Below are 17,458 nucleotides of genomic sequence, written 5' to 3' on the forward strand. Positions count from 1 at the left end.
AACTCGTTTGACTCTGGTTAGCTCTGTTGCAAGGGGAAGCTCCAGCAGCGCCATTTGAGCAGGGGAAAGACCAGGCAGACCTTCGAGGTAGATTTTGTTAGAGTGTCTTGTGCTTTCCCTCTCTGCAAGTTTCACTTACGGAGGTATGAGATTATAAATTTGGGGTTGAAGAGCCTGTTTCCAGTGCAGAAATACTGAGGGAAAAAAAAAAAAAAAAGCCTGAGAACAGGATCCATGAATCTTCAGAAAAAAAAAATTATCCATGAGCACAGCAGGTTGGGGTCACCCCAAAATACTCCACCTGGACCAAAATGATGCACTGTGGTTCTTCCCTCAGTGGCTAGACTAGCTCAGAAGAGAAAAAGAACATTAAAAAGTCACTTTTCTAATTACTTCAAAAATTCAAAGAGTCCAAGAGCTTCTTTTTAAGATGGTAGAATGAAATGTTCTGGTTCAAAGCAGCAAGTTTCTCCAGGTCTTTCCTTAGCAGAAGCAACAATACCGGTTCTGTCTCGGCCAGAGGACACATAGAACGATATCCCAAGTGATGTTCCTGCCCTGATTTGGGTTGCCCAAGAGCCTCAGGAAGGTCCCTCATCCCCATCCAGACCCGTGACCTCAGCAAAAGAGGACACTGCTCTGCCAGCTTCAATCAGTGCCTCTCTCATATGTTACTTTATTTGTTTTGTTGGCTTTTATTCAGAGTGAAAAAATAATTTAAAGCAATTATCTGTACAGGGGGGGGCAGGGGACCAGTTAGCTGGTCGGAGGATCTGGGACCTCCCCACAGCCAGGCAGGGTTAGAGGGGGTGATTTACAGCTGTACAAAACCACAACAATCCCACCGAGTAGGGGCAGAGGGTGGAGGACATCTCTTTAGCTCTCAGAGGGGTGGGAGGCTGTGCAGGGGCACAGGGGACCAGGGTCTGGCCACAGCAGAGTCAGACCCTCAAGTGACCTGCAGAGGTGTCTCCAGCATCTCCATGAGGAAGGTGTCGATGGGGGTGTCCCCAATCAGCTTGAAGAAGAAGAGGTGCTCCAGACACTTCAGGCCAATGGACCGCAGCGCCGGAAGGCGCAGGAGGAGTTTGGCAAACCTGGAAGACAGCAGAGGCATGCAGGAGGCAATGGCCACTCTCTCTCACGTGTTTCCAAGCCTGTGCCAGGGGCTCAGGAAAGCAGAGCCCAAATCCTTCCCAAAAATGCCTTGGAGAGTTCTCAGTCTTAGATTCCCCTATGCTTTCGAAATAAACATTTCTTTCTGCATGCGTGGAGGGAATATGTATCTTTTCAAAACAGAACTTAGCATTTTTAAAACTTAAAAAAAACCCCATCAGATACATTCAGATTCACTCTCCAAGACTTGAACTAGTGACTTACATCTCCATGGTGCCATTGAAATCCTTCTTCAAACAGCCTTCAAAAATCCCCAGCCACCAGAGACAGTGCGCAACCCCCACAGCGGTGCCTCTGCTAGCCGCCGCCTCCTGTTTCGAGGCGCAGCTGCAAGGGGGTGCAGCAGGCAGGCTGCCTCCCCCTCCCCACATCCCACTTGCAGTGCTCTGCGGTCACATCCAGAGCCAAAAATAGCAGAAGATGCTGTGGGCGCATCGCTTGGCTGGCCGTGATGAGGACGGACCCGGCTGCCCGCGTTTTGAGAGCTTGGCCAGCAGAGGGTAGGATTGGATTGAAAAGTAAGAAAATTGCATCTTGCCAGCACCCTAAAGGCTCTGATCCAGAGTTAGGGCACTGAGAGGATAAGCCAGCCTGTTCAGGCAGTTTTGGCGTGTGTCCTGCCCTTGCTTTGCTCCAGGGGCTCCTGCCCAGGGTGGCTCGGGCAGAGGTAGCACAGACAGCCCTGCCTCAGTTTCCTCTTTCCAGGGTGGGAATTGTGGTGCCCTATACTGCCTGGGGACACTCACCGCCCTGGCTGCTCTGGGTATTTCTGCTTCGTGTAGGCTTCCAGAGTGGCATAGACCTTCTCACGCAGTGATTCCACTTCTGAGGGGCTGGACAAACCCTTGGCATCTGGATGAGGGAGAGATTACTGGTAGGGAAGAAATCACTGCAGAGGAGACCTTTCCCCTGCCAGCAGAGTGACTGCGTGCATGGGCAGGAAAGGACTCAGGGTCTCTTTAACCACACACCCAGGGACTGTGACATATCTGTCTGCAGTCCTGATGCTCACGGCCACAACCGTCCTGTCTGTGACCTGCCAAAGGTGTGTGTGTCACCTGGGACTGCCCCAGGCCTTGGACTTACCTGGGTTGAACAGGACAATGGCTCGCAGGCACCCCAGCTCCGACTTATCCATCTGCATGTCTTTCATTTTGGACACCAGCTCTGTCAAAACCCTGCATGTGGGGGACATGGGTGGGCAGATGATCAGACACAGGTACAGACAGCAAGGCTGGGGGCTGGAAAGCATCTGGGACATGCACTGGGAACGCCCCCAATTCTTCTCTGCAGGAAGAGGCAGCTTTGAGGGACCGCCACACCACACGCTGCTCTTCTACACGTGCATCAGCAGCATTCGTGGATCTGAGCATCAAATTCACTCCCGTTCTCACTTTGCTCAGCACATGCCCTCTGTGCTCTGTTCAGACTGTGGAGAACAATTTGCATTCACCTGGGGAAAGCTGCATGGGTTTTTCTCCACATTTCACTGTGTGAAACACGGGCACTGCCCTTAAGCATGCCAGTTGTGTAAGTGGGGTAATGCAGTGTTCTGCCAGGTGTGTGCAGTCATTGTACAAGCAAGTTGGGGTTTAAGGCTTTGCCAGCTGATCTTGCTGATCAATATTAGCTCTAGATCCAGTTATGGCAAACTCTTAGAAGTCAGAGAAGCATCCCTCCCCCTGCACACCAACCCAAGGATCTCCTTCTGCAGCTGCAAATCCCCTTCCAAGGTGCCTGCATCCCATTCTTGGTTTTTAAGCCGGTCAAGTGTCCCGTCCTCATTCTAAGCTAGTTCTGCCCCAAATCACCACAGGTTTGCTCCAGTTCTCACTAAGAACATGTCTCCTTTCCAGAGGGGAGAGACAGAGCCAACCTGGCCACCACTGACATGGGATGATAGAAATGGGCCACGTACCTGTCAAATATGGAGCCCACACCAGCACTGTGAGCACTACTGCGGTGCACGTGCAAGCCTGTGGCCAGAAGGATGCCATCTTGCACCGACACAGAGCGATGAGAGAAAGAGGCAATAAGCAGCTCATTCCAGCCTGCAGAAGGAGGTGTACAGGACACAAGAGGCAGTTCAGAGAAAAAAAACATAAAAATAAAAAAAAAATTAAAAAAAAAATCAGTCCTACAAGGAGCAGGAGAGTTGGTTTATCCTGGTTTCTCCCTACTGGCTCCAGACTCAGCTCACAGGACAGATATGAGCGCAGGTACCAACCGCACCCTTGCCAACACTGCAAGGGGCGGGCAAATCCTGACCAGCAGCAAGGAAGGTGCAGAAAAAGACTCAAAGTGCCGAAAAAACACAACAAAAAAACCCCAAAACAAAACAAAAAAACCCCCAAAAGATGCTAGGTTTTTGTCCTAAAAAACATATTCCTTGCATCAGCAACCTGTTTTTACATTATTTTACACGTTACATGCTGATGAGGCCCAGACACAGTAAATTCTGCAGGTATAGGAATTGCATTAACAAGACACATTTATTCACTCTCCCCCAGCTCTCCTCCACATTTCCATGAAGAGGGGAACAAACAGCAGATTCCACTGCCCCATCCACAGCCTCTGCCAACCGCTTGTCATGGCCCAGAATGGGTTGCTCGCCCTGTGACAGCAAGGACGGATCAGCTCAGGACCCTCCATTCACCACCCAGCCTGGCTGACACGGCACGCAGCCCAGAGAAGGGGTGGGGATACCAGGAATAGCCCCAGAGGCCACACGTGGGGGACATTACCTGCCCGCAGGAGAATGACTTGGTCCTCCAGTGTCAGGTCAGAGAAGTGGGGGATTCGCTTGGCCCACTCGACGAGCGTGAAGAGCTGCTTGTCAGCCGCATGGCATATGTTGGTGACAGGGTCATTTGTCTAATTAAGAGCAATACAAAAAGGAAGACAGTGGAGAAAAACAGGAGAATTTGTCAGTGTAAAATCTTTGATAATCACTGCCTGCACCGCACACAGTATCGGATCAAGTTAACGATACTCAGAGCCACAAGTAAAATGATCAAATTGCCAATAATCTCAGCTGTGCACTGTTGGGAAGAGAAGGTATTTATTACTACTATCCCCTCCACAACCAGCCAAATCAGATGGTTGCTAGACTTCTCTGTTTGCTTGCTGTTCTTTGCAAAGCAAGTCCTGCATGGCAGGCTGCGCTCCTGCTCCCCAGGACATATCTAAAAGCCACCAAGCAGCCTCTGAACGGGCTTGAACAGCAGTTTTATCCAAACCAGTGAAACCACAGCAGTAAACCTGCTGTGTCCAGCTCCATTCCAGTCTTGGTCACTGGGGCAGACAAGCAGTGGCCAGGGCTGTGCAACTGTGGAAGCCAGCACAGGGCTCAGGCTCTCCGGCATCCAGCTATTGCCCTATCTACTCACTGAAACCAAAGGGAACTGGGGAAAAAAATGCTAGGAAAATAACGTATAGACTGTTTTCTAGTTGTCACTCAGAGTAGCTTCAAAAGAAAAATTGTTGGTGATTTTTAGGCGGTGCAAAGCAGAAACCCCTTGCAAAATGCTAGTCGTTCACATGGGGTTTGTCTTTTCAAACCGCACCTCGAAGGCTCTCATCTCAAGCTGCAAGTGATGTTAGTGCCCCTTACTGAGCTCTCTGCGTTCACATCGCCGTATGCCTCCGTCTTGGGTTCCACTGCCAGCTCAGCTTCCAGGATCCTCTCCACAGGCATGTCCTCGCTGCCACTGCTCGTGGACTCGGCTTCATTCTCGCTCCGCTCCCTGCTCCTCTGCCTCTCCTCCTGCACAGCTACCAGACAGAAACATGGCTCTTTACATCCACAGCAACACTTACCTGCTTACAGCGGGTCCCCTTTCCTCTGGGAGGAGGGATAAGAAGCACCCTCACAAGGGGGAGAACAGAAAGTTAATGGATATTTCAGATGTACGCCCATTAAAATGGCTGCCCCCACCACCCTCCAATAACTTTGTGCTTGCTATAGACCACTGGCCTCCAAATTTGACAAAAAGTTGTGATTTCCAAGGTATGAAGCTCCAGAATAGAGGAAAGAGGAGTTGATACCTCCAGGTGGCAGCCTGGGCTCAGCTGTCACTAGATGCTGGAGGAGGCAGGAGGGACCCAGCACGCAGACACTGAAGTTTGCTGTGCTCGCACCGTGTCCCACAGTCGCCAGAGCATCCAGCAGCAGGGATAGACGGTCCCTCACCCCCAGCTGGATACACACACACTGCCCATCTCATTCCTGAGCAAAAGCTTACCCAGCCTGGCCCAGCCCTGGTGTCTCCTCTCCCTCTACCACCTCTCTTCCCAGCGCTCCCCAGTAGAAAGCAGTTCCTAGCACTTCTGAACACCCCAACGTCTTCGCTCTCTTCTCCCATCTCTGCACGTCTTCCAAAATATCTGCTGACTGAAGGAACAGAATCACTGAGATTCTCTCTAGATCTCAGCTAATAACTCCCAGGGCTGCTGGGCGTGTGGAGGACAGGTTGGCGTAGGACGCGTGTACGTGGTATGCCAAGCCTTGTGCTCAATAGAAGTCCTGGGTGCACATTTTCGTTGGAGACATCTCAAAGGGAAATAAGAAAATCCTGCTTTAAAAAAAACCTGACCAGCAGGTGTCATATCAGTTTAGCTCATTGGTGGGGAGAAACATGCCAAAAGTACAGTCCTGCTAGCATCACTCCCCTGTGTGAGCATACAGCACCAGGCAGGGGCCCAAAGTGTCCTCAAACCCCTAAGGGACAGGTAGGCAGCTGGCCTGGTCTCCAAGAACGACCTGCACTGAGCTGTAGGCATTTATGCACCCGAAATGAAAGGTTCAGTGAGGAAGACGCTGGCTGCAAAGCTGGTCCCTGCCACACAGACATTGGTGCTTTGCTATTCAACAGTTTAACGGCTTCCCCACCGTTAGCTAAGCACCGGGCAGTCAGTATCCAGAAGAGTGGGAGAACCACCAAGGCCAAGGGATAAAAAGCCCTTTAATAGGAGAAGGGACCTACATAAACACCAGGGGACACCAAGGAAGGGACCAGCTCAGCAAGCCCACAGCAAGCCTGCGGGAGAATTTGATCCCCGTTTTCTCAATTTGCTAAGTGCTGCTGGAAGAAGGGTGTGACAAGCTTCCAGGTCAGATACTTGAATCGGGTGATTTCTTTCCCATTTGTCTTTATAGCTCTGCTGTTTGCAGTGGTGTCAGGAAATAAGCCCTCACATCAGCCTTGCCTTAGCCTGGCTTATATCAGGGGGCTTTCAGAGGAAGGGCCAAACCACGGGAGGTTCCTCAGCACTTTGCAATGCTCAGCGCTTCCCTGCGTTTCTCCCAGCTGGGAGGATGTGCTTCCCAGCATTGCCCAGCTGCTGGGGAACTGGCAGCACCCACGGAGATGGCTCAGCGGGGCATCCAGTCTGGCGCTGGCAAGGGAGGGCGGCACTGGGTGCACATATGTGCCAGCCAGCTGGGGGAAGCATTTGTCGTCTTTAGGGTAATGGACAGGAAGAAGCCAGGGAAGTGTTTCTAAAGTCATCAAAATCTTAGTGAAAGAACGAACATGCCAAGGAAACACCAGTCCCATCACTCAGCCCCCAAACTCATCCAGGATTCCTTGTTCAAGCCACAATCTGTCCCCAGTTTCTGCAGCTCGCAGAAAGCCCCTGTGATTATTGCAGCCAAACCCCCGCAGGATCCACCAAAATCCTGGGGTTTAAATTTTCACGCTCTGCAAAGGGAAGTTGCGTTGACACCCTGGTCCTCTGAACCACTTTGCACCCAGCTGGAAGGGAGACCTGTGCCTAGGATTAGGTTTTTGACTCAAGTTTGGCATTTCGCAGTCCCCCGCTGCCCTAAGTGGTTGAGGCAGCAGAGCACTGATGATGCTACAGGGAACAGGATGATTCTCAGCCTGTGCCCAGTGTTACAGCTACTTCCCCAGGCTCTGCCCTGCACAGGGACAGGCTTGCATGCTCCGCAGGGGGCCAGTGTGGCCTCCAAAAGGGAGGGCTGCACTGCCTGCTAGCATTCAACCCTGGGGACGGCACAGTTATTTTATCTTGGAAAAAAAGCAGCTTTAATACTGTGCTAGTTCTCACTACCTGACCTTGCATCTGTCCGTATCATTTGGGAGACAATCCAGCTCAGGGGTCCTTGCTCCACCAAGGAGGAAGCAGCTAGTGCGGGGGGCAGAAGCTGAGAGATAAACACCCACACCACTGGGCTTGCCTTTCCCTGCAGCAAAGGCTCACTCGGTGGTGGCTTTGTAAAAGCCCTTTGCGCTCTCCAGAGCTGTGTGGGAGAGGCACAGGGCTGCAGGACCCACCAGAGACACGGGTCACTCTCAGCAGCTCTTGGAGGCTTCCGTCAAGTCATGTCAAAACCCTCTAAGTCCAATTGCCTCAGGTCAGCTCCTTGCTCCAGATCAACACCTTAGACGGTTTGGGCCAGAAATACAGTCTGTTGGGGGCTGCAGTGAGTGCCTGTAGAGTATGGAAGAGGCTGCATGAACTGCTTCCATACAGCTCTCTCCTGCAGCACAAAACCACCGCAGGATGTGGGCTGTACCAGAGCTCATCTCCAAAATTCAGCTTAAGAGAGGAAAGGACAGGGAACTATAAAACGAGAGATAGAAATAAATTGTTCACCCTTATCTTCCAGTGCAAGGTGGTGACAAATGCAGCCAGCAAGCTGAAAATGAAAAAAGGAGGTTGTTCTTCACACAGGAGACAAGCAGGCTGCAGGACTTCTCACAGCCACAGCAGAGGTTTACAGGGGTCCCAGGGGTCCAGGCCATTGAGGGCCCTGAACTAAAGGCAAGCTTGGGTCAAAATCAGTTAATAAGCTCAATAGTCACCAGTATGTGTGTTTAGGTGGGATGGAAAGAAAAATACAGTGTAATAGCTTCCCCATCAGCCTCATTTCCTTTACAAAATGAGGTCAAAAATGGCCTGAAGCTGTCAGTGTGGGTTTTTTGGAATGCTCCAGCCTTGGAGGGCTATCAAGAGACAGATTTACCCTAATGAATGTAAGGAAAATTTCTATAAGCCCATTCCTTCCACCAGCCTGCACATACCTTCCCTCTTCATCCCCATCGCGAGGCACTTCTGATAGCGGCAGTACTGGCAGCGGTTGCGTTGGCGCTTGTCTATGAGGCAGTCCTTGTTGTCACGGCAGGTGTAGATCAGGTCCTTCCGGATCGTCCTCTTGAAGAAGCCTTTGCAGCCCTCACAGCTGTACACCCCGTAGTGCTTCCCTGGGGAGGCAAGGGGAGGTCATCAATGGGCAGGCAGGCATCTGCCCTTCCGTTTAGCATGGAGGAGGTCGAACCAACTCCAAAGGTGAAAAAATCGGCTGCAGGGTGTCACCTTAGCAGGCCTGACCTGGCTTGAATGTGTCTTTGCAGGAATAGTGACCAGCAGCAGTCAAACTATAGGACTGCCACTTTCCTGAGATAAGGAGGGACTGAATCCCAGGGGAAGGATGTGGAGCTACATCTTAGCTGCAGTGCAAGAGCAGAAAAGCCGTAGGTAGCAAATGGGATACACTGATATGGAGGGGGCCTGCAAGGCGTGGCCAGGCTGGAGAAAAAAGCCAGGTACAGTCAAAGCCCAGGTAAATAAGAACACAGCGACTTTGATATGCTTACCTTTGATAAACAGGGACAAAATGTAAAATGATATTATAGATATAAGGGAGAAGAGTGTGGCTTTTAGGTTTGCTCTCATTTGGGCACAGCCCAACTAATCTGCAAAACAGACAGCCTGCCCTTGGGTGAGCCAGACCCAGCTACGAATCCAGCAATGTCAGTATGGCCCCAGCAAGCCTCTGCAGTGTTCGCTCCTGCACGAGCCTTGCTTCAGAGCATCAGGGGAGTTTTCATTGCACAAAGCCTTCTCCAAGAAAGAAAACCTCCTACCTGAGGACCTGTCCCCACAGATGGCACAGATGTGTTTGGCTAAGGATCCTGGGCTTGTAGATGGATAATTCATGTTCCCGATCCCTGGGAGACCCGGCAAGGGCTTGACGTCCTCTGAGCTGCTGATGTTGTTTAGGACGTTGAGCTGCAGAAGCCACAAGACACGTTAAAGAGTCGAGACTTGTACCTCAATGAAACCATCCCCAAATTGGCCTGACCGCTCCTGCTGGGCTCGTCCCACAAGCTTATCCCCAGCACCTCCATGTGGCTGCCATGGGCAGACAGACATCCTCTGGTGAATCCAGCTGGAGGGGTTTAAGCAGATGCCTGGTAGCAGATACTGCCTCTCACCCTGCCCTGATTCTGTAACCAAAGCCACGACTAAGCAGAGCTGGAAAAGGGCAGGCAGCAACTCTCAGCTGCTCAGTTACAGCCTCCAAGTGACAAGGCTGGTGGGATCCTGCCTGCTTCATTAGAGGATGCTGATCACTGGCTGCTTGCAGCCTCAAGCACTAACAGCTTAGTAAAGAAGAGCTTTGCAGCCAGGTAATCTGTTGCAATTAAACCTGCACTGCTGCATGGCTTGGGAAGCTGTAATGATTTTTTAAAAAAAAAAATGTTAAGTAGGTTAGCTTCCCTGCCTCATGATATGCAAATCTGCATAAATGCATGAAAACATGGCTATCTTGGTTACTCCCTGGGACTCAGGTTCCCAAACTCTATTGCAGGCTGGAGAACTGAGCAGATTTGGGGTTTCCAGATTAAAAAAATAAAAAGGGGGGTGGGGGGGGAGCAGGCTGAGCATCTAAAATCAGCTGCAGTGAGATGCAAGTGAACAGCCCAGAGCCCCCAGCTGAGATCCCCAGGAGCTGCTCACGGCTGCTGCAAGTTAAAGGTTACAAACCGACATTGATTAGAGACCAAAGCCTGATGTTGCCCAGGGCTTCATTTTATTGCTATTTGCTTTCCAGCTGTTGTCGGCAGGGCAGTGAGGATTAAGGGCCATTGAGCACGTCTTGTCAAAAGCTGTCTGGGCAGAGCAATGTCTCTCCAAAACCCACTATCAAATCATCTTTCCCATTGCCGTGCTTTGAGGGCTGGGGATGGTTTCTCCATCATTAAGCTTGTTTTTATCAGTCACTCAAATTTATCAGCTAAAGTTCTTCTTCCCAGTAAGAGAGCAGAAGCAGGGACAGAAAACAGGGCTTTGGATGAAAATCCAGCTACAGCCTTCGTTACAGTCTCTATAACATCTAAACCACTAGATTTCATGCATGCTGTTGCAAGTTCTCCATTTGCTCCAAGAACTTGACCATTTCCCATGAAAAAGTATAATAATTTCCACAGGGAATTTCAGCAAAGAACAAAAAGGGTTCATCCTATTGGGATTTTTGGACCTGTCACTGGAAAAATAAAGAGGTGAAGTCTGTTTTCACCTTTCCTCACCATTGTGCCTTCATTTTCAAAGCTTCAAAAGTCTGATGACATTGAAAATACAAATTATCCAGCAAAAGTAAGGAGCCAGGTTGTTTTGCCCCACTGGAAAATAAAAGTGCATAGGGAAAAATTGCCCAGAGGAACAGAGGTTCACTTTCCCCAGCAGAGACCCAGCCCAGGCACTGGGCAGCTGTAAATCCTAATGCTTCAAAATCTGAACTTGGCCCAAGGAAAGGAGAAATCAACCCCTTCCTCCCCACAAGTGTCCAGCCACCTTTTTTACCCTGAAAACTTCTTCTTGGCAAGATGCTGAGCCAGGAGGAACTTTTTACGATATAAAACGTTAGTCAGAGCTCAGGTACCACCTTTTCTTTCTCTCTGGCTGCACTTTGAGACAATAACGGGGCAGTTTTAGCCATCACTGTCCTCGGAGCTTGGTTCCTGCAGGTTAAGTGCAATCATGTACGATATCTGGGACAACTGCTTGAACCCAAATCCATTAGCTGCCTCCCTACCAAATCCCCAAGGCCCAGCTGTCTCCTTGCATTAGAAGCAACACAAATGAAACCTGCTCCTCAGAGCTGGGAACTTGGCACAGTGCCTGGATTAGGGAAACCGCTTCCCAGAGCATCCCCAACCCCAGGAAAGGAAAGGCTTCCACGCAGCCAATGCTGCCACCAGCTCCACCACCATGAAGTGCCTGCCCTGGATGCCATGGGCACAAATATTGACAGGTCGATGGGGAACAGTCGGGTGGTGCGAAGGGAGGAAAGATGCCCAGCACACCGACTGCAGACAGCCCAGACCCAGGCAGGAGTTGAGGATGCTGGTGAAGGGTAAGCCAAGCCTGCCAAATCAGCCTTATACTTTCTCAGAGCTCTTCAGGGGCCTCCCCATACCATCCTCTCCCTAACTCGGTAGCAGGCGCTAGAAAGAGCTTCAGACAGACTGTGGAGTAGCAGCGGGGTATGGGGCAGAGAGGGCTCAGGGATCATCTGTCTGCTACTTCTTCAGCAGGAGCTGTGAGGCTCTTGAGCATTCCCTACTTTCAGGTCACACTGACAAAATGCAAAGTCTTGTTAACAAAAGGCAGTATTTCCACTTAGATCCGGACTCTCAGGACATTTCAGCAGACTATCAAAGCTCCACACTGCCACCTTGGTCCCAGCTATATGGGAGGTGGTGTCAGGCTCTCGAGGCAGTGTGTCCTGTCCCTGCCCCACAGAGCCATCCTGGCCCATCCATGGCTCTAAGGACACACTGACCCTAACACTGGGTCTCCCCCCTGTCTGGAGGGGAAACCTCAGCCCCTGAGTGAGCTCAGGCAGTAAGGACAGAAACACTTAATTTTTTTTCAGGCAAAGTTTGTATGCAACACAGAACATGTGGCTGGCATTTAGCATTAACATTTGTCTCTCTAGAAAGTCTGTCTCCTTTCCACATAATGAAATAAAGCAGATATCCTTTTGCAGGAAGAAAGGGAATGCTTCATATGCTGCAGCCCTTGGCTATCCCAATTATTTTCAAATACAGCAATTATACACACTGCAATAGATGCAGTGGAGGGGAACTGGACTGCACCCATGGTGAGAACAGACCTGGGAATTAGTTCTCTCCCCTTACCGTGCAGAGTATTTTGAAATATATACAGGTGTCTTTTCCGTGTCTGTGCCAGGGAGATTTATGCAGAAAATGGAAGTTGTTCTTCACAGCTGATCTCCCTAAGTAGCCAAAACACACTGGCCAACCCACTCCCTCAATTTTCGGGACTTTACTCAGTCTGAACATCATAGCAGAGCAAGCGAGCACATCTGCCTACCTGCGGACTAGCGTGTGTCATGAAATTCATGCCCGGGGCTGAGGACAGAGTGACAGGGTGTGAGCCGATGGAGGATGTGATGACTCTGTACGGCGAGCCCAGCGCATTCACTGGAGACCCGATCGTGTTCATGGGGGACGGCAGCGCCCGGGAGGCGTTTGCAGGGGCCTCGAGGTAGTTGTGGTGCCCGTCCACCGAATTTCCTGTGGAAAGGCTCGACGACGGGCTCACAGATGTGGAGCTGGCATGAACAGGCGAATCTACAGGGAGAAGCAGAAAGATTAAACACACCATGAGCAAGGCTGGCTGTACAGCGGTCAGCTGCCCAGCCTTGGTTGTGTCAGCTTAGATGCTGGCCAAGGCTCAAAGCCAGCCAGCAAACATGCCTTATGCTATACAGCGAAAAGAGTGAAACATCAGTTATGGTATAGGAAATAGAGTTACACACAGCAACAAAACATATTATGCAGGTAATACTTAATAATCAAATCTTCCTTCACTGCTTCAGTGCCTCAGCTGACTTGGAAGAAGGCACCGCTGCCTGCCAGCCTCAGGCTGGTTTACTCAGAGCTATTCCCAGAGGTCCCATTTCTTTCATGCAAGCTGGCTGTAGAGGCAGTGCACATCTGAAACCGTGAAATCCCCACCACCCAGGCTAGAAATCCTAAATTCTCCCTGTGTATTATGAAGCACCTTCGCTCCCTGCCACGCGTCAGGCACCATACTCAGCAGGCTCCTCTTCCTATGGTTCAGCTCTTTCCCCTTCCCACCCAGTTCTCTCTCCACTGTGATATTTCACGTGTTCCTCCAGCTCTCAAAACTTGAAGCCAGCATCTTCAGGAGGAGCTGGAGCAATGTAGGACAGAAACTGCCCATGACATGCTAGCAAAGCAGATGACAGGACAGGGCACCCACCAAATATTTTGTCCATTACTTTTCCTCACTTTGTACAAGGCAGAGAAGAGATTGTGGCCACACAGACACCTGGGCAGACAGTCTCACAACCACCAGGAAAGAGGGTTTTCTCCTTCCACACAAAAGAGCTCCACTGCACGTTGCCGAACTGAGCCTCACAGCAGCCCCATGAGCTCAGTCTGCCCCTGAACCCCACTGGGGAAGAGTTGGCCTAGAAAAGCAATATAACTTTGATGATCACCACTTCAGGGCAGTCTCTGAGGCTGAACACCTCACCCAAGGCCTGAACGCTGTCTTCTAGAAGAAGAATCTCAAATAATCAGAGGGTATCTAGTCCCAATGGGTTATTTATCTGGCTGTATTTTCAGGATTTATATGACCTTTTCTCCCTCCCCTAGAATTTAACAACCCCAGTTAGCATTAGCTGTCGTTAACATTTCAATGAACCATTGTTTCTCTGTTAGTTTTTCAACACAGGAGATCACTCCCTGGAGTAGGAAGGCAAAGATGTTGTCTGGGAAGGTCACATAGTTGGTTTTCCATGGCTGGCACAGAGGATGCTTGTTCCCATTGCATTTGCAAGTAAGGCAGTGCTTTGGTGTTTTGTTTGTTTGGATTTTTTTCCTCCTTTTAACATTACTGCAAAGTTATTTACGTGACAGTGTTTGTTATTTTACCTGAAGTAACAATCAAATCTGATTCAAAGGGAAGATGCACAATAAAGACGGGAAAAGGTCAGCTTGCTGAATAACATTAAAGACATTTGTCAGAGTCAAGGAGGACTCGATCCGCCGTTATCAACCCACTTCAGACTTAATTCTGCAGAGGGAGGGGGAGAAAAGGTCTTTGTCAATTCTTGCTTTGGCTTTTTGGATCAATTCTCCCAGTGGGAAAGCGATGTGCAGCAAGAGGAAGCCGGCTCAATGACAACAGCAGAAGCCTTGGAGGCAGCGAGATGGTCTGGAGGCAGAGCCAGGGCTCCTGCCTGCTGCTGGAGACAGTCACCCCACATCCCCCCCCACCATCATGGAGACACGCTGCCTGTTTTCCGGTAGTAGACAACGAAATCCCTACCTTGTAATGGTTCCCAAGCGCAAAAGCCTTCAGCCCTAGAGACAGCTGCCAGGAGAGCCTTTAGCAGCAGGCTAAAGATGTGCTGTTTGCCTGGCCCCCACCTTACCAAAGCGCTCAGCTCACAGGGGCGCCCTGGTTGTTTCCTGCGACTTAAAAGAAGCATCCTGACTTGCGCCATTGTCAGCTTCAGAGAAAAGCAAATGCATTTTTCATCACCTGCAAGTAGTGTGGTACCATAGCATGCAGTCCTCTGCAGCATCTGTAGCACAGACTTATAAAGAAATTGGTTTTATGCCTCTTTAAACACCTAGATAAAAACCACCGCCTTTGAGGATTCTTCAGCTTGGAAAATAAACCACTGAAGGGGAGACTGGGACGAAATCTATCACATCAGGACAGCTAAGGAGAAGAATGATTCTTCATCCTTTTCCATTAACACAGAAAAGGGCATATTTTGAAAGTATTATGAAAAAGATTTAAACCAGTAAGACTCCCAGGAGAGTTATTTAACTGTTTGCATTTACACCAGACCTTACAGAAACGCTGTCACCAGTAATGTTTCTCCAATAGAAGGGCTCCGGGTTTCATAAGGACCCAGAGCAAGGCTTTCACCCAAGGAGGGTGCTTGCCAGGCAAGCCCCATGGTGTGCTTGTGTCCATGCCAAGAGGCAACTGTTCAAGGGCTATGGCCGGAGAAATCCAGAGGAATCCCCTAGACCCAGGATGGGATCAAAAGTTGAAGCCAGGAAGCCTGGAGGGCTTGTGCCTTCCCCTCTCACCCCCAGCAACAAGACACCAAAGAGGAAGCATGAATGCATGAAGGAGTGTTTGCTGGTGGAGATGGATGGATAAATGAAAATATCTACTGAAGAGCACACAGGTGTAAAGCCAGGCTCTGCCAGGGCCTCACAACACAAACCAGAGTTAACATACTTGTTCCCACAGTGCCTGGCCACACTGTCCTGCCAAGGCTGTGACAAACCCCTTGGTCTAAACCATCCACGTTAACTTTCCATTTACCAATGAACAATTTTTATTCATTTGTTATAAACTGCAATACAAACCCTATTTAGAAAAGGGTGCATATGGGCTGGGGAGAGGGGAGGAAATCAAAGCAAAGCACTCCTGCAACTTTGACCAAACTTTTTGGTCCAAACTTTGACTTCCGGTCCTTCCCTGGGATAAGTTTGCTGAGTTGGTCCCCAAGGGAACAGAAATACATGCTCCACACCTGGGGAAATACTCCTCTCAGCTTCTCATTTTCAGGTGGAAGAGCTCCAAGAGGGATGTAAGATGTGACTGCTACCAGGTTATCAGCTCATGCGAGGAACGATTTGCACGGCTGGCAGAAGGTGTGCAGGAAGAGCCATGTCAAAGCGTCCTTGACGCTGGGGTTACTAATTACCTGAGCTGAGTACCCCCAAAGTTGTTTCAGTATAAAGGAGCCAGGCTGGCTGGGACAGTGCAAACAGCAGAGATTGGAAGTCGGACTCATTCTGGTTGAAAACAGTGACATGCATCTCCCAACAGAAAGCAACCAGAAAGGCAGTGGGCTCGCAGGGATGGCACGGCTTTCCTCGAGGTATTTTCTCCTGTCATCTGGGGGACAAACAGAAACATCAGCACAGCAGCAGAGCGGGACCAGCAAGGAGCTACTCTGAAGTGGGGAAACAGCTCTGGGACAGAGCGGGGGGCACTGGGGAGATGGGACTCGGTCCTGCGTGCCAGCTGTAGCTGGCCGCCTCCGCCTCTGCAGTGGCATTCGGCACAGGTGACATTTACACAGGCCAAAGCGGGCCCGGAGTCTGTCTGTCAGGTAATGCGAGGTGACAAGCGATGCCGGGGATTCAGCCAGCTGTGGCAGAGCCCCACGGAGCGGAGGGCAGCCCTGCATCGGAAGGTGAGGGCTCTGCGGCTTGCACAGCCCCTGCCCGCGAGCACCGAACGTGGCTCCCAGACCAGACAGGTCCCCCACGTCTGCTGGGGGAGACCGGCTGAGACCCCACAACAAGCATCAGGGCTTGCTGCTGCTTTTAACCACCTACTCCAGATTCAAGACCAGCTTATTTCTGATCCACAAATGGGGCTGTTTATATCTTTTTCCCCATCTCCCCTACTCCACATTAATGCTTGGACAGGTAGCTTCCTGAAGAGAGGTTCAGAGAAGCCTGATATTGTATTTATTTCTCTCCTGGAGGAGCAGAGGAAGAGAGAACAGGAGGGAATTACCTTGTGTGGATTCTCCGATGTCTCCACTACAAAAATGCAGTGCTTCAGAGAACCCAGTGCCTCAGTCAACCCCCCCACAAGCTCTCTTGTACAAACGTGCATGCGCTTAAGCCTTCTCTTTGTAGAAAGCAAAGTTTAAAAAGAAGAAACTTGCTTCTGAGTGCTTCGCTGTTTCAAACTGCCTCTGCAAATGCATCACATTGCTTGCGGCAGAGAGCGGCCATGGGTTGGAAGTGTGCGCGCAGACACAGTGTCCATCCTGTTGCTTTACCATTCAGAATAAGTGTCATATCTAATCTCAGCACAGACAACGGCTGACATCTGAAAAAATAATGAGGGAAGACCCTAAGAACCACTCAAGTCTCTGCATTTTAAAAACAGTGCCATTGAGGACATAAGCAACAGCATTACATTGACCCACCAGCCACTGAAGCCAAGCAAGGACACAAAGTTTGATACTCCACTTCCATCTGTGTTTCACATTCAGCTTCACAAGATCCTAGTCCAGGGGTGGGAAACTTGCATAAACAGCCTCATGAAATTTGAAATAGATGAACGCTGTCTACTTCATAGCAGATGTGTAGGTGTTCAACAGATGCACCTGCAGAACACAGAGCTCCAGATCCACCACACCAATGCTAAACAGCCAGGTATGGGCTAACGCAGTTAAACTGGTCCAGGACCAATGCTGGCTCAATAAAGCCAGCTTGGATACCCCTGTGCTGTGAGCACTTCACAGGTAAAGCTAGCCCAGACGAGGAAGCAGAGACAACCTGCAAGAGTGCACAAGCAACCACAAATGCCTCGGCAAAGGCAGTGGAAACAGAAGTGTCCAGCCTGCGACCAATAAAGCTGTCTTGATTTTCACCCAAATTACAGCAGGAAATACCAGTCTCAGCAATTACGTTGGAGCAGA

General features: G+C 50.2%; 1 protein-coding gene across 2 annotated transcripts in view; it reads right to left on the minus strand.

Annotated features, from left to right (window-relative positions):
* Nucleotides 1-668: 668 nt before the first annotated feature.
* Nucleotides 669-17,458, minus strand: part of RXRG (retinoid X receptor gamma) — a 38,632-nt gene continuing 21,842 nt past the window's right edge. For both annotated transcript variants that reach the window (XM_054834386.1, XM_054834387.1), the window contains exons 2-10: nt 12,325-12,584; nt 9,069-9,213; nt 8,226-8,405; nt 4,790-4,950; nt 3,921-4,050; nt 3,095-3,227; nt 2,263-2,354; nt 1,923-2,028; nt 669-1,097 (exon numbers count right to left, since the gene is read on the minus strand). In XM_054834386.1, the coding sequence (XP_054690361.1) occupies nt 950-1,097; nt 1,923-2,028; nt 2,263-2,354; nt 3,095-3,227; nt 3,921-4,050; nt 4,790-4,950; nt 8,226-8,405; nt 9,069-9,213; nt 12,325-12,584 (1,355 nt within the window). In that variant the 3' untranslated portion in view covers nt 669-949. The remainder of the gene's footprint in view (nt 1,098-1,922; nt 2,029-2,262; nt 2,355-3,094; nt 3,228-3,920; nt 4,051-4,789; nt 4,951-8,225; nt 8,406-9,068; nt 9,214-12,324; nt 12,585-17,458) is intronic.

This window comes from Grus americana, chromosome 8 (assembly GCF_028858705.1).
Source record: "Grus americana isolate bGruAme1 chromosome 8, bGruAme1.mat, whole genome shotgun sequence".
In the NCBI taxonomy this organism is placed as follows: domain Eukaryota; kingdom Metazoa; phylum Chordata; class Aves; order Gruiformes; family Gruidae; genus Grus; species Grus americana.